The sequence below is a fragment of the Ctenocephalides felis genome, unplaced genomic scaffold (assembly GCF_003426905.1).
Source record: "Ctenocephalides felis isolate EL2017-DRISC unplaced genomic scaffold, ASM342690v1 CF-g0.4_SCAFFOLD_01886, whole genome shotgun sequence".
NCBI classification, from domain to species: domain Eukaryota; kingdom Metazoa; phylum Arthropoda; class Insecta; order Siphonaptera; family Pulicidae; genus Ctenocephalides; species Ctenocephalides felis.
The window spans coordinates 80,123,093-80,136,686 of record NW_020538040.1 but is presented as its reverse complement, the minus strand read 5'-3'; the positions used below and the strand labels follow the sequence as shown (position 1 = coordinate 80,136,686).

Genomic DNA, 13,594 nt, shown 5'->3' with positions numbered 1-13,594 from the left:
ATTATAATCACAAAACCCCGATTAATATGAAGGAAATCATCATCCAAATATATCCATCTGCCACAAAAAATCATATACTGATATGTAAAAAAAATTTTGTGTGTTATCAGACTTATTTTGTTCTTTTACTGACCTAATCTCAGAAAACCTGAAAATGCTATTAGGTAATTAGTAATTTTAGATACAACTAACAAAATATTACAACAACTTTTCTTTAAAAATTTTGTAATATGTAATAAGTATATTTATATGAATGTATACAATCATAATGTAAGTTTTATGGCAATATATGTTATACCTATAATAAATTATAATTTATAAATATACTACTTTGTCTACATTTTTCATAAGTGATTTATGGTACACCAGTTATCAATTGCACCGTAAGTACTAATGGCAAAAAATGGAATATGGGAGTGCACATGTTATATACAAAAAATGCATAACACGCATTTTTTTTTGAATAGTACTGTTTTATCAGCTCCAGCAAAAAAATGATTCAATATTTTATACTTCATTAGGGCAAAATTACTCATTATAATATTATATTCTCATAAGCACTCACACTATGGCCATTTGATGCTCTTAATTACTTACACTATTGACTCACAATTGGTGATTTTAATAATATATTTCATCAAGATATAAACTCTAAAAAGTTGTAACAGACTTTTATAAATCATGTCTAAAATTTATTTATATATATATAACAATAAACTTATTATTTTGTTATTGACATTGTTATTTTATTTAATTATATAATAAATTTGTGAGCTCGAAGTTACAACAAATTAATTTATAAAAAACTAATTAATATCTGAGAAAATAACAACATGCTTAGTTTTCATCCAATAGCCAACTTCAAATTAGTATTGGAATATATAACCTATTTAATGATGTTTGCTTAAAAACAACACAAAACAGAATATAGAGTAATATTAAATAGAAAATTGAAATTTTATGTATGATATTTCAATGTAATCAAACTTCTTGAATTAATTAAATAATTAATTACTTTTAAAATAAAAAACAAAGTATTCAAGAAATATTTAAAATTAATTCAAATTATTCAAGAAACAAATAAGTTTGATATTTAAATGAACTGTTACGTGATGAAGACACAACCACTCGTTTGATTTTTATTTGATCAATTTGTAATATCAATGCTCTCAGATTTTTTGTATTGTTAAAGTTCTGTGAATATTGAAAATAGTCACAAAGAGTTTAAATATTTTTATTCTATTATTACATAAAAAAGCTATAAGCAAAGTTCTTTAACAATTTTTTTTGAAAAAATAGCTTCAGTAACTGTTAAAGTAAGAAAATTAAACTGCATTTCCTTGTCACTAGTATGACAATCAATTCATATAAAACAATTAACCAGCAAGTGTTTTATCCCACTTTTGTTACAAATGAAATTATATTGGTCAGATTTATGCAGTCAAATTAGGCCAATAGTTGCAAATATACCCAGTTAGGCCAAATAATTTACAGTATATATATATATATATATATATATATATATATATATATATATATATATATATATATGGTTCCAAATTGATAAAAAACAATTCTCTCAAAGTTTTAGGTCTTAATATTGTTTTTTAGATAGTGCGCAATTCAATCTAAGTTTTGTATGGAAATAGTATGAAAAAATTTTCAAAAATTTTAAAAATGTTTTTAGATATAATTTAGTGAACAAATGAATAAGTTTTATTCAAAATTTGTCGCTAAGTTGCACCTAAAATTTTTTATTTTTTAATTTTCACATTTTTTTCCATGCTATTTCCACACAAAGTTTGATTGAATTGTGCACTATCTAAAAGTATATGAAGACTAAAACTTTCAGAGAATTGTTTTTTTATCAATTTGGAAATATTCGAGCCCTAGGGAGTAAGGAAATTCGAAAATGTTCATATTAAGGACCACCCTATTATATATATATATATATACACATATTTTACATAGTTTTTCTGGATAGCTAATATTATTTGTGAAATTATTTTACTGAATCAAGAGCCTCATTTAGCTATAACTACTATTATAAATTATACTATTATAAATTATAATTTTTAGTGCATGTGTAATTCAATTTTAATGATAATTTAAAAAGAATTCAATACTTCAAAAAAGTCAAACATTCCAATTTTCAAATAAATTAAAATTAAAATGTGTATAAATGTATTAAATATTTTGTTTGTTTTAAACAATTCCTGAAGAAAGGCAATTCCAATATCCTCAAAATGCTGAAAATATTTAGAAATTAAAAATTAAAGATTTTTTTTTTTTGAAAAAAGGAAGCACTCAATACAGAAAAATAAAATCATTATGTATATACATATATATGTATATGTATATGCTTGCAATAATTTCAAATGTGAAGCTACTTTATGATCATTATATCACAATGCTCATAATACTGATCATCAGTCAATTTTATAAAAAAATATATATTTATATTTTTTTTATAAAAATATAATATAACTGTTATACTTTACATAAAAAAATCCTTTGGGAATGCATTTGTAATACTGATAATTATAGTTCATTTGCTGAAAGAATTTAGTTCCAATAGCTCTCCAGAGGTAGGTGACCAAGCTGGCGGTAGCCCATCCACCAGTTCTGCCAAGGCACTGTCTTTCCATCGACCTCGATCACCATTGATGATACGATCCTCACACACACATAGAAACAGTGTATCCATTATAGTCTGAATTATAGAAATATAAAAGATTTTGTAGAAATTAAAAAAAAAAATCAGTCATATGCAATAAAAAATAGCTACAGAGCCCAAATGATACTTATGAAATACAATGAAAATTTTATTGGTAATAACCATGTTTAAGTGAAAATGTGCAGCTATGTACATAGCGAGTTTTATACCAAAAAATACAACATGCATAACAAATATTATTCTGCAATAATTAACAAATGAATTATAAGATAAACATTTCAAGAAATACTATATGTTGCATATGTTCAATAATTGTAAATCATAAATTGAATATTAATATTTGTATACTTATATTTAGTCATTTAACCAACAATTTCTATAAAAATCTATGAGAAGCCCTACATCAACAACAGATCAGTTAAAAATATATAATCATTTTTGCATTCTCAAAGGCATTGAAAATTCAAGTTCTCACAATCTATTAGACTGGAACATTCCGGTACACACTCCGGTGAATTATATAGCATATGATTAAAATAGATAGTGACTCGATGGTATCAAAGAGTTTATATTTAGATAAACATGAAAATATAGTAACAGAATAGAATGATCAATAATTATATAATAATGTGTGAAAAAAATATAAACTTAATAACACATCATATAATTGAGCTAAGGATTAAAATATGGAAGATTGCAAAATTCAGATTCAAATATATATATATATATATATTTTTTGTAGAGCTTCGAACAAGAATCCAAAAATAATACAAAATAAAAAAACAAGAAAAGTTTTTAATAAACAATTTCTTTATTTAATTATTTGTTTACTGTCAACGTTTCGGAACTAGGTACGTTCCATCTTCAGGACATCTGTCAAGAAACATGATCTTGATAAGATTTAAGCAAACAATATGTTTAAGAATATTAAGAAAATAGATTTTTCTTAAATAATAAATTAATTGTAACAAATAATAATGTACAGAAATATGATAATATGATCAAAATGAAAATGATAAAAATAAATGAGTGGATTATTAGAACAGGATATTAAAAATGATAGAAATTTTTTGAAAGTTATGGAAAAATTTTTTAAGAAAGGATTAATGATAAAATTGAATTAATTACCTGTATGTTTGAATATACGTTAGCACTTTTTCACTAAACAAGAATTTTTGACAAAAAATGAATTTGTGAGTTATTTTTCCGCCGAATAGTTAACTTTTGTAAATCAAAATTACTAAAAGTGTTGTCTTTTTAAAATTATTATTTGAAAACAAATAATATTGTATTCGAAGTTAACCTATTGGCTTTTGGAAGCGAACTAAACTGTATTTGATGGATTCATATGTAACACGTGTAAACACTTGAAACGAGAACTGTGAGATTGTATGTGTGTGTTTTTTTCTCATGTTAGGGTGTAAATACTTAAATTATTGAACTTAAAATGAAGTCGATATTAATTGTTTGTCAAAAAGTGTAAAAAATTTAAATATGAATCATGTAATAGGTTGTGATCTGATCTAATGTTGACACTGTTAGAAACATTCAAGAGAATAAGACAACTCTCCGCGAATAATCTCCTAAAAATGCAACTTTCATGATATAAAATCTTTGGAGTGAAATTAAATGAATGGGCGTTTTCTATAGAGTGTTGTACTAGGGTACTTTTGAAATTTTTTTTGTTTATGGTGGACCACACTTAGTTCATGTTGTCTCATTCTCTTGTGTACATATTGCAATATGTACACAAGAGAATGAGACAACATGAACTAAGTGTGGTCCACCATAAACAAAAAATTTCAAAAGTACCCTAGTACAACACTCTATAGAAAACGCCCATTCATTTAATTTCACTCCAAAGATTTTATATCATGAAAGTTGCATTTTTAGGAGATTATTCGCGGAGAGTTGTCTTATTCTCTTGAATGTTTCTAACAGTGTCAACATTAGATCAGATCACAACCTATTACATGATTCATATTTAAATTTTTTACACTTTTTGACAAACAATTAATATCGACTTCATTTTAAGTTCAATAATTTAAGTATTTACACCCTAACATGAGAAAAAAACACACACATACAATCTCACAGTTCTCGTTTCAAGTGTTTACACGTGTTACATATGAATCCATCAAATACAGTTTAGTTCGCTTCCAAAAGCCAATAGTATAACTTCGAATACAATATTATTTGTTTTCAAATAATAATTTTAAAAAGACAACACTTTTAGTAATTTTGATTTACAAAAGTTAACTATTCGGCGGAAAAATAACTCACAAATTCATTTTTTGTCAAAAATTCTTGTTTAGTGAAAAAGTGCTAACGTATATTCAAACATACAGGTAATTAATTCAATTTTATCATTAATCCTTTCTTAAAAAATTTTTCCATAACTTTCAAAAAATTTCTATCATTTTTAATATCCTGTTCTAATAATCCACTCATTTATTTTTATCATTTTCATTTTGATCATATTATCATATTTCTGTACATTATTATTTGTTACAATTAATTTATTATTTAAGAAAAATCTATTTTCTTAATATTCTTAAACATATTGTTTGCTTAAATCTTATCAAGATCATGTTTCTTGACAGATGTCCTGAAGATGGAACGTACCTAGTTCCGAAACGTTGACAGTAAACAAATAATTAAATAAAGAAATTGTTTATTAAAAACTTTTCTTGTTTTTTTATTTTGTATTATTTTTGGATTCTTGTTCGAAGCTCTACAAAAAATATACACAAATCCAAGACTCTACCATTCAATATATATATATATATATATATATATATATAAATTTCTGGCATGCATTTATAATTATATTTATTACATAATATAATATAAATACTTAACTAACAAATTAATATGCAAATCGATATTAAAATTCCACTAACCTCGTACAAAGAAATAACACAATGGGCAATTAAAAATGCAAACACTGCTATTACTAGAACTGGTATTGCATATAAATGAATATCATCCCGTTGACTAAGCAAAAGCAGTCCAACCATTCCACATATTGCGGTAACTGCAATCTTAATATTTTATATTATGATAATTTCATAACTAAAACAAGTTTAAGATAAGTAGTGCAAAAATTAGCTTTTTTAATTATAAACTGACATTCATGTTTAATATTTAATATCAAATAAGACACATATTTAAAAACATGGTATCATTTTAAGTGAGTATAAAACAATTTATAGTTCGACTTTATAATATGTAAATTGTTCAATATGTTTAATAATTTTATTCAAGGATGAAATAAATAAAAATCCTAATTGGTAGCTCTAATACAAAATTATTTTTCACTTTATATCACAAACATAAATGATAAATTTTGAAAAAAATGTTTACTATCAAATTATTTACTTACTTTTGCTATAAATAACATCAAGTTCCCCAAACAATTCATATTTGCAACTTGAATTGTATTAGACATTAAAGCATTCCATGCCTGTAATTCAAAAATCAAATTATAATCAAGAAAAAAAAATTATGATCATAAACCATATACTGTTATTGCTGCTATTAAGATGTGTTTGCAATATTACCAGTAAAATTTAGGATTAAGTAAATTACCAAATGTTTTTCATAGCTTAGAACATATTCTATAATGCAAGAGCAACTTACTATTGTTGATGCTGCACAGAAATCGACAGTCTCTATAACTACAACAGTGTATGCATTCGTATTCAAAAATCTAATAAATTTCTCTAATGCCCAAAAATAGCATACTGCACATTTCAAACAGCAACTTGCACATTTTGAAGATGCTTCATTTTGTTTTAGCCTGTTAATAGCACATATATTCAGAAATCTCTAATATAGAATATAGAATATAATATAATAATATGACACAACTTACAAAGCATTTTCTAACAGATTATGAAAAATAAAATGCAAGTGATTAAATCAACCATTTATAAAGATTAAAAAAGTTGTAAAGACCCACAAGCATATATGAATAATATATATTCACAAATATGTGCACAAGTACTTAAGTTCAATTAACAAAAAATTTATGGATGAATATTAAATTCAACACATATTTCACTCTGTCTTATATATTGTTGGCAAAATAAAAATTGCGATACCACTTTGTAAGTTGTTTTTCAGTATAAATAATAAATTTTTATACTTTGTATACAAATATGTTAGAATTAAACGAGGAATCTTGAATGTGACAATGAGCAGAGAACCCAAAGCTACGGAGCCCAAATGATACTTAACTACTTTGGAAATGGTATATAAAACTGGAGACTGTCGCGAATTTGGCATTCTGAAATAAATATAGAATATTAATGTTTAAAATTTGTGACTTTAAAATATTATAAATATTGATAAACTCTATCCATATAAGGTTCTCAAAAAATTAAAAATATGTAAGTACAATTTTGCATATAAGTACATAAAATTCTGACCTGAAATACCAAAAGGCAACAGTTCCAGCTATTGTCATATTTAGACAAGCAAGTATAAATTCTGATGTCCAAATTAAACCAAAAAGATAAACCCACCACATATAATGTAACCATTCAGTCTTTATATATTCTACAAGTATGTATGCTGAAATTAGTAATTATTGTTTTTATTAATTTTTAAAAATATGAAATTTTATTATTTCAATTAAAAAGTACTCACTGGTATTATAATTATATGGAAAATTAAACATAGTATCGGATTTATTAATTTTGGTATGACCCATCATCATATTTTTGTTAATTGTAAGCAATGGCTTAATTCCAGGATAATTTGCAGTGGCCAAGCAAACCTGTTAAATCATCATATACACATTACTCAAATCATCTAATCATATTTGAGATCAACAAACATAAAACAAAATATTCCAAATAAATGTATAATACTAAAAATTTAAAAATTACAGTAAAACAAAGAACAAAAATTGCCTTTATTAGATTCTAAAACTAAAATCATGATTAGTTTTATATAATATATTCTTTAAAAATCAATATTTTAAAATCAAATTAAACAGAATCATAAAATAAGAATGACAAAATAAATTACTTACAACAACAGCAACCCAAAATGTTAAAAATCCAATCAAAATAAGACAAGCCAAAATTAAAGGTCCAAAGAGAGCTAAAATCAAATAATTTTTTGAAATAATAACTAAACGGATATTACTCAACATGATTTTAAAAAAGATCTTATAAATAATTACAGTTATAAAATAAATTAAAACTTTAAAAGGAAAATGAAGAAATATTATAAAAAAAATTGTAGACAAAAAAGATTAAAAAGACACTTAAAGATATTTTAATTATAATAAATAGTATATTAATGTATAATGAAATAGTCAAATAAAATATATATATAAAATATGAAAACTTTTTTCTTAATCTCACATACCAGGCACCTCTGTCTGACTGAGATATGAAAATAGTATATAAATAGAAAAAATAAAATTGTAATAAAGTTTTGTAGTAATGTTCATATTGTGAATTGCCTTTACATATATATATATATATATATATATATATATATATATATATATATATATATATATATATGTATATGTTTTAAAATGTGTTTTTTTATAGGAATCAGAGAAACAATATTAAAACTACATTCTCATTATATAAGTCTAATGCACATATTAGATTCCTAGTTTTGAGTAAAGTAATCTATGAAAGTAATATTTTTTTATATTACATGTATTACAAATTTAGGTTATGAAATTGAATCAATCAATTCATGATTTTTGATTTAATTGATCAAAAGGATCAATTACCAGTTAATAAGATATGTAATGAAAATAATAATCTACTAACTTGGTAACGATGAGAGACATAGGGCTGTTTCCTTGAACACTGTCAATAACGCATTTAATTTTTCTTTCAAATTCCATATTATTATAAATACCATTATTGTAATTAAAGATGCCATTATTGCAAGCACTAGGATTGCTATTTCATTTTGAATATTTTCCAAGAGCAATTGAAATTTGGGAATTGTATCTAAATTAAACCTATAAGAAAGATTTGTTAAATATGACAAACATATTGCAGATATAACACAAATATCTGAAAAAAATAAAACATTAAGAGACAGAAAATAATAATAGCAATATATTGAAAAAAGCATAAGTAAAACAAAATCTAAAAAAAATCCAAATTTACTATTGGTAACTTAATAATCAAATTCAATTATTGATTAATAAAGTCTCTTAATTCTAATTAAATGTTAACGATATTTTCCATGGAGTAAAGCTAGTAATTTTATAAATAATGAACTAATTTAATAATCAAGCAATTTTATTGATAGTAACTGTTAAGAAATTTGTAATGCGTAACTTTTAATTTATTTCATTTCAATTACTTGCAATGGAATAAAAATATATATTAATACATATGTTATATAAAATTAGAAATAATAATAATAGAATATTGAAAAAAATTGAACTTATCAATATATTCTTGCAGATTGCAAATACTCTAAAGCGAGATTTTTACTTTTTAATTTTTATGTTAAAGAAAATGTTGGGTAATAAAAAATATATATTATTAATAATAAAAATTAAATAAATATATAAATTAAAATAAAAATATTTACTTAATTTTAAAATAGGTAGACCACAGCACTAATGAAGCAGCCACACACGAAGCAGCAAACAGTATTAATATGAACCAAGACATAACGGAAGTTAATACATGCAGTATACTAATAATGATCAAAGATAAAACTGAAATATACAAATTATTGTTACAAACTACAATTGTAATATATATATATATATATATATATATATATATATATATATATATATATTATTATATATATATATATATATATATATATTTTGTAGAGTTTCGAACAAGGATCCAAAAATAATACAAAATAAAAAACAAGAAAAGTTTTTAAAAAACAATTTCTTTATTTAATTATTTGTTTACTGTCAACGTTTTGGAACTAGGTACGTTCCATCTTCAGGACATCTGTCAAGAAACATGATCTTGATGAGATTTAAGCAAACAATATGTTTAGGAATAGAAAATAGATTTTTCTTAAATAATAAATTAATTGTAACAAGTAATAATGTACAGAAATATGATAATATGATCAAAAAGAAAATGATAAAAATAAATGAGTGGATTATCAGAACAGGATATTAAAAATGATAGAAATTTTTTGAAAGTTATAGAAAATTTTTTTTTTAAGAAAGACTTAAGATAAAATTGAATTAATTACCTGTATGTTTAAATATACGTTAGCACTTTTTCACTAAACAAGAATTTTTGACAAAAAATGAATTTGTGAGTTATTTTTCCGCCGAATAGTTAACTTTTGTAAATCAAAATTACTAAAAGTGTTGTCTTTTTTTAAAATTATTATTTGAAAACAAATAATATTGTATTCGATGTTGTACTATTGGCTTTTGGAAACGAACTAAATTGTATTTGCTGTTTCTTATGTAACACGTGTAAACACTTGAAACGAGAACTGTGAGATTGTATGTGTGTGTTTTTTCATGTTAGGGTGTATATTCAAACATACAGGTAATTAATTCAACTTTATCATTAAGTCTTTCTTAAAAAAAAATTTTCTATAACTTTCAAAAAATTTCTATCATTTTTAATATCCTGTTCTGATAATCCACTCATTTATTTTTATCATTTTCTTTTTGATCATATTATCATATTTCTGTACATTATTACTTGTTACAATTAATTTATTATTTAAGAAAAATCTATTTTCTATTCCTAAACATATTGTTTGCTTAAATCTCATCAAGATCATGTTTCTTGACAGATGTCCTGAAGATGGAACGTACCTAGTTCCGAAACGTTGACAATAAACAAATAATTAAATTAAGAAATTGTTTTTTAAAAACTTTTCTTGTTTTTTATTTTGTATTATTTTTGGATTCTTGTTCGAAACTCTACAAAATATACACAAATCCAAGACTCTACCATTCAATATATATATATATATATATATATATATATATATATTGTCTCCAACTATTACTATTTTATTTTTTTCTTTTCACTCCAATTCAATTGTTTTAGTTTTTAATTTTATTTTTAGTTTCCACTGAATGAAGGCTAGGATTATAGCCGAAACGTATGGATTTAAAATAAATTTTTGAAAGAAATTCATGTTTTTTATTGATGTTATGCCCGATTATTAGACTTTGTTAATACATATGTCAACATCAAATTCAGAATCATACAAAATATATATATATATATATATATCTTTCAAAAACATGTGAGATATAATGTATACTTTTCTTCCAAAAGTTATATGCAACAACAAGAACAAGCCAGTAAAAACAGGCTTATAAATTTAAATGCTTATAAAAAAAATGAAAATATATGCATATTAATCTGATTAAAGAAGCTTATTTTATTTATATAGTGTATTCTAAATTATATATTAAAATAGTCTATAAGATATATATTAAAACAACCATCAAATTTCACACTATATTCTTTATTAGTCCAGTCATTTAAGCGTAAATTAGGTAAGAATCTCGGAATTCGAGATACCCAGCTGTAAGTCTGTAAATACTTGTATATTGACACCTAAAAGTTTTCTCAAAACCTACATATGGTAGGGTGTATGCAACATATGTAAGTTTTGAGACAACTTTTAGGTTTCAATATACAAGTATTTACAGACTTACAGCTGGGTATCTCTAACTTACTATAATGACTGGACTAATAATTGCAGTAAAAATTCAGGTGAACTTACCAAGTGCTAAAATAACACATCCCAATAAATAATGCCATGTTGTGTACAAATCCCCTAGTAAGTGTTCAGTTAAAGCCCAATTGTTAAGTGTACCCGAGTAAGCATATCCCATCATTTGTTCAGTCGCATATTTAGAAGTTGGCACACATCTATGTAACACAGGCTCACTTTCATAAATAGGAAAATTTGGACATGGGCCGAACACATTAAAAATGTTGTCTAACTGCATGGCATGTTCATTGTCTCCAAAATTTATAACTGTATCATTAGTCAACGCACTAATGTTGAAATCATATCGACATAAATTTGAATTTGTATCTTCGTAAAATGATATCAAATCATATACATTCTCAATTAAACGATCAGGGCATTTTTCTACACAAATTTTCAGAGTTTTGTCAAAATGTAAAAGATCCAAATAAAACAAATAAGGCTTATTAATAGTTGATATTCCAGATAGGGAAGATCCTGACAGTTTTAAATTATTTAATTGACCACAAGTATTTCCAAATGAATCATAACCATTCATTAACCTTAATGGATTTCCATATACTAAAGCAAATGCGGCAATTATTATCTGAAATAGAAAATTGTCATTTAACAAGTTTCAGCTAATAGTATCGAAAATTAAATAACCCAAATTAAACAAACCATTAAACACCAAAACAAAACATATAAACATAACCAAAAAATATCCGTACAAAATTTTGCAGCAGAGGGTTCTGCGCATGGATATGTTTTATTTTCCCAACAACCCATGTTTTAATTAAAATTTATTTAAAAAATTCACATAGTTATAAAACATTATATAAAATCAATGTGCACATTTGATATTAACTAATTTTTAACATATGTCACAATCACGATTTTCAACTTCTTCGTCATGAGTCGTGCAATTAATCATAAAGTTAATTATAGTTCATTGTAAAAACAATCTGAAAAATGCAACAATCAAAATTTGTGACAAGCAATAACAAACATTCTTAATCAACTACGGCAAAATTTATATAATGAGGAGGATGAGGACATAATATACCACAGTTTTCCAAACTATAGTCAACAGGATGTCAAAAACTTTACAAAATGAAATAGTCAATTTGCCACATTTGTGTCACTAAAATTTTTTTTAATTGATTTATAATATAATATCCAAAATGTTATATAGAGTTGAGTAAGAATAAGCAAATAATTGGAATGTAATCTTAACTATAAATACATTGAATACTTAATTGTGGAAAAGCCTAGCAGAATCCTACAATTCAACCACTTAACGGTCACGCGTAATAGTTCTTATTCATATCATATCAAGTAGAATATCATCATTCGATAATATAAATATTGACTTTATAATTATACATATTATAGTAAAAACTTTTTTATTCTGATGTACTAATTTTAAAGTTTAGTTTCAACAACTATAAAAATTTAAATATGGGTCTTGAGCACTTCAAGATGGCGCGTTCAAGCATTTTATATCTCAAATCCGTTAAAAAGTACTTACGGTTTTTTACTTTTACTTTAAATTATTATTATATATTTATTTCAGCCTAAAAGCCTAGAAATACAAGTATTTGTGTGTACCTACTTACCTTTTTTATAATTACAATCTGTCACACTTAGGGCATTCAGTAATTGTTTTGATTTTTTATTATATGGATCTTGAATGGATGGCAACCCAGTAGTTGTCCAATCCAATTATGACCAATTATCTGTACAAGTATTATGCTATGTATATTACTATATATATATGCAACTATACCCACGAGAGGCAATTTTCACTTGAGACATCACAGTTGCCTGATGCCGGGCTATGGCGGTAGTGGGAATCGAACCAGCGCACGTTCTAACCGATATCGCGACCACTGGGCCGCCTACTAACTTAAATCTACATTATACCTAACACCAGGAATAAACAAAACAAACACAACCATAAAAATAAACAATCACATCCAACTACCACAGAAAAACCCAACATAATCGCGCACAGACCGAACCCTCAGTGTTCTTTCACTGGTTCCACGGTTGATTCGTTCTTAATATTTTCATAAATTAGAAAACGTACCAATGGGTGGTTCTCTAAAAACATATTACCTGTATTAAGTCTCAGATTAATTACTAAATATCTTTTAATTATATGAATAAAAAAAAGATTCCTTTTTCTGGTAGGTACTCCGGCATTTCTCCAGT

The 13,594-nt window shown here is 24.7% G+C and overlaps 1 protein-coding gene across 1 annotated transcript; it reads right to left on the bottom strand.

Annotated features, from left to right (window-relative positions):
* Positions 1-2,517: 2,517 nt before the first annotated feature.
* Positions 2,518-12,376, bottom strand: LOC113377608 (CTL-like protein 1). Its single transcript, XM_026617981.1, has 12 exons — positions 12,059-12,376; positions 11,408-11,984; positions 9,263-9,392; positions 8,482-8,678; positions 7,719-7,789; positions 7,331-7,460; positions 7,111-7,255; positions 6,828-6,968; positions 6,320-6,479; positions 6,063-6,143; positions 5,581-5,721; positions 2,518-2,713 (listed from the first exon to the last, which is right to left on the bottom strand). The coding sequence occupies exons 1-12, from the start codon at positions 12,164-12,166 to the stop codon at positions 2,549-2,551; spliced, it is 2,046 nt and encodes a 681-aa protein (XP_026473766.1). The 5' UTR covers positions 12,167-12,376; the 3' UTR covers positions 2,518-2,548.
* Positions 12,377-13,594: the final 1,218 nt, after the last annotated feature.

Excerpts from the sequence above, each read along its gene's own strand:
- LOC113377608 (XM_026617981.1), bottom strand. The coding sequence starts at position 12,166 with ATGGGTTGTTGGGAAAATAAAACATATCCATGCGCAGAACCCTCTGCT. Across the intron at positions 6,969-7,110 it reads GTTGCCTTTTGGTATTTCAG|AATGCCAAATTCGCGACAGT; the intron begins GTCAGAATTTTA and ends TATTTATTTCAG. Across the intron at positions 5,722-6,062 it reads TGATGTTATTTATAGCAAAA|ATTGCAGTTACCGCAATATG; the intron begins GTAAGTAAATAA and ends TAAAATATTAAG.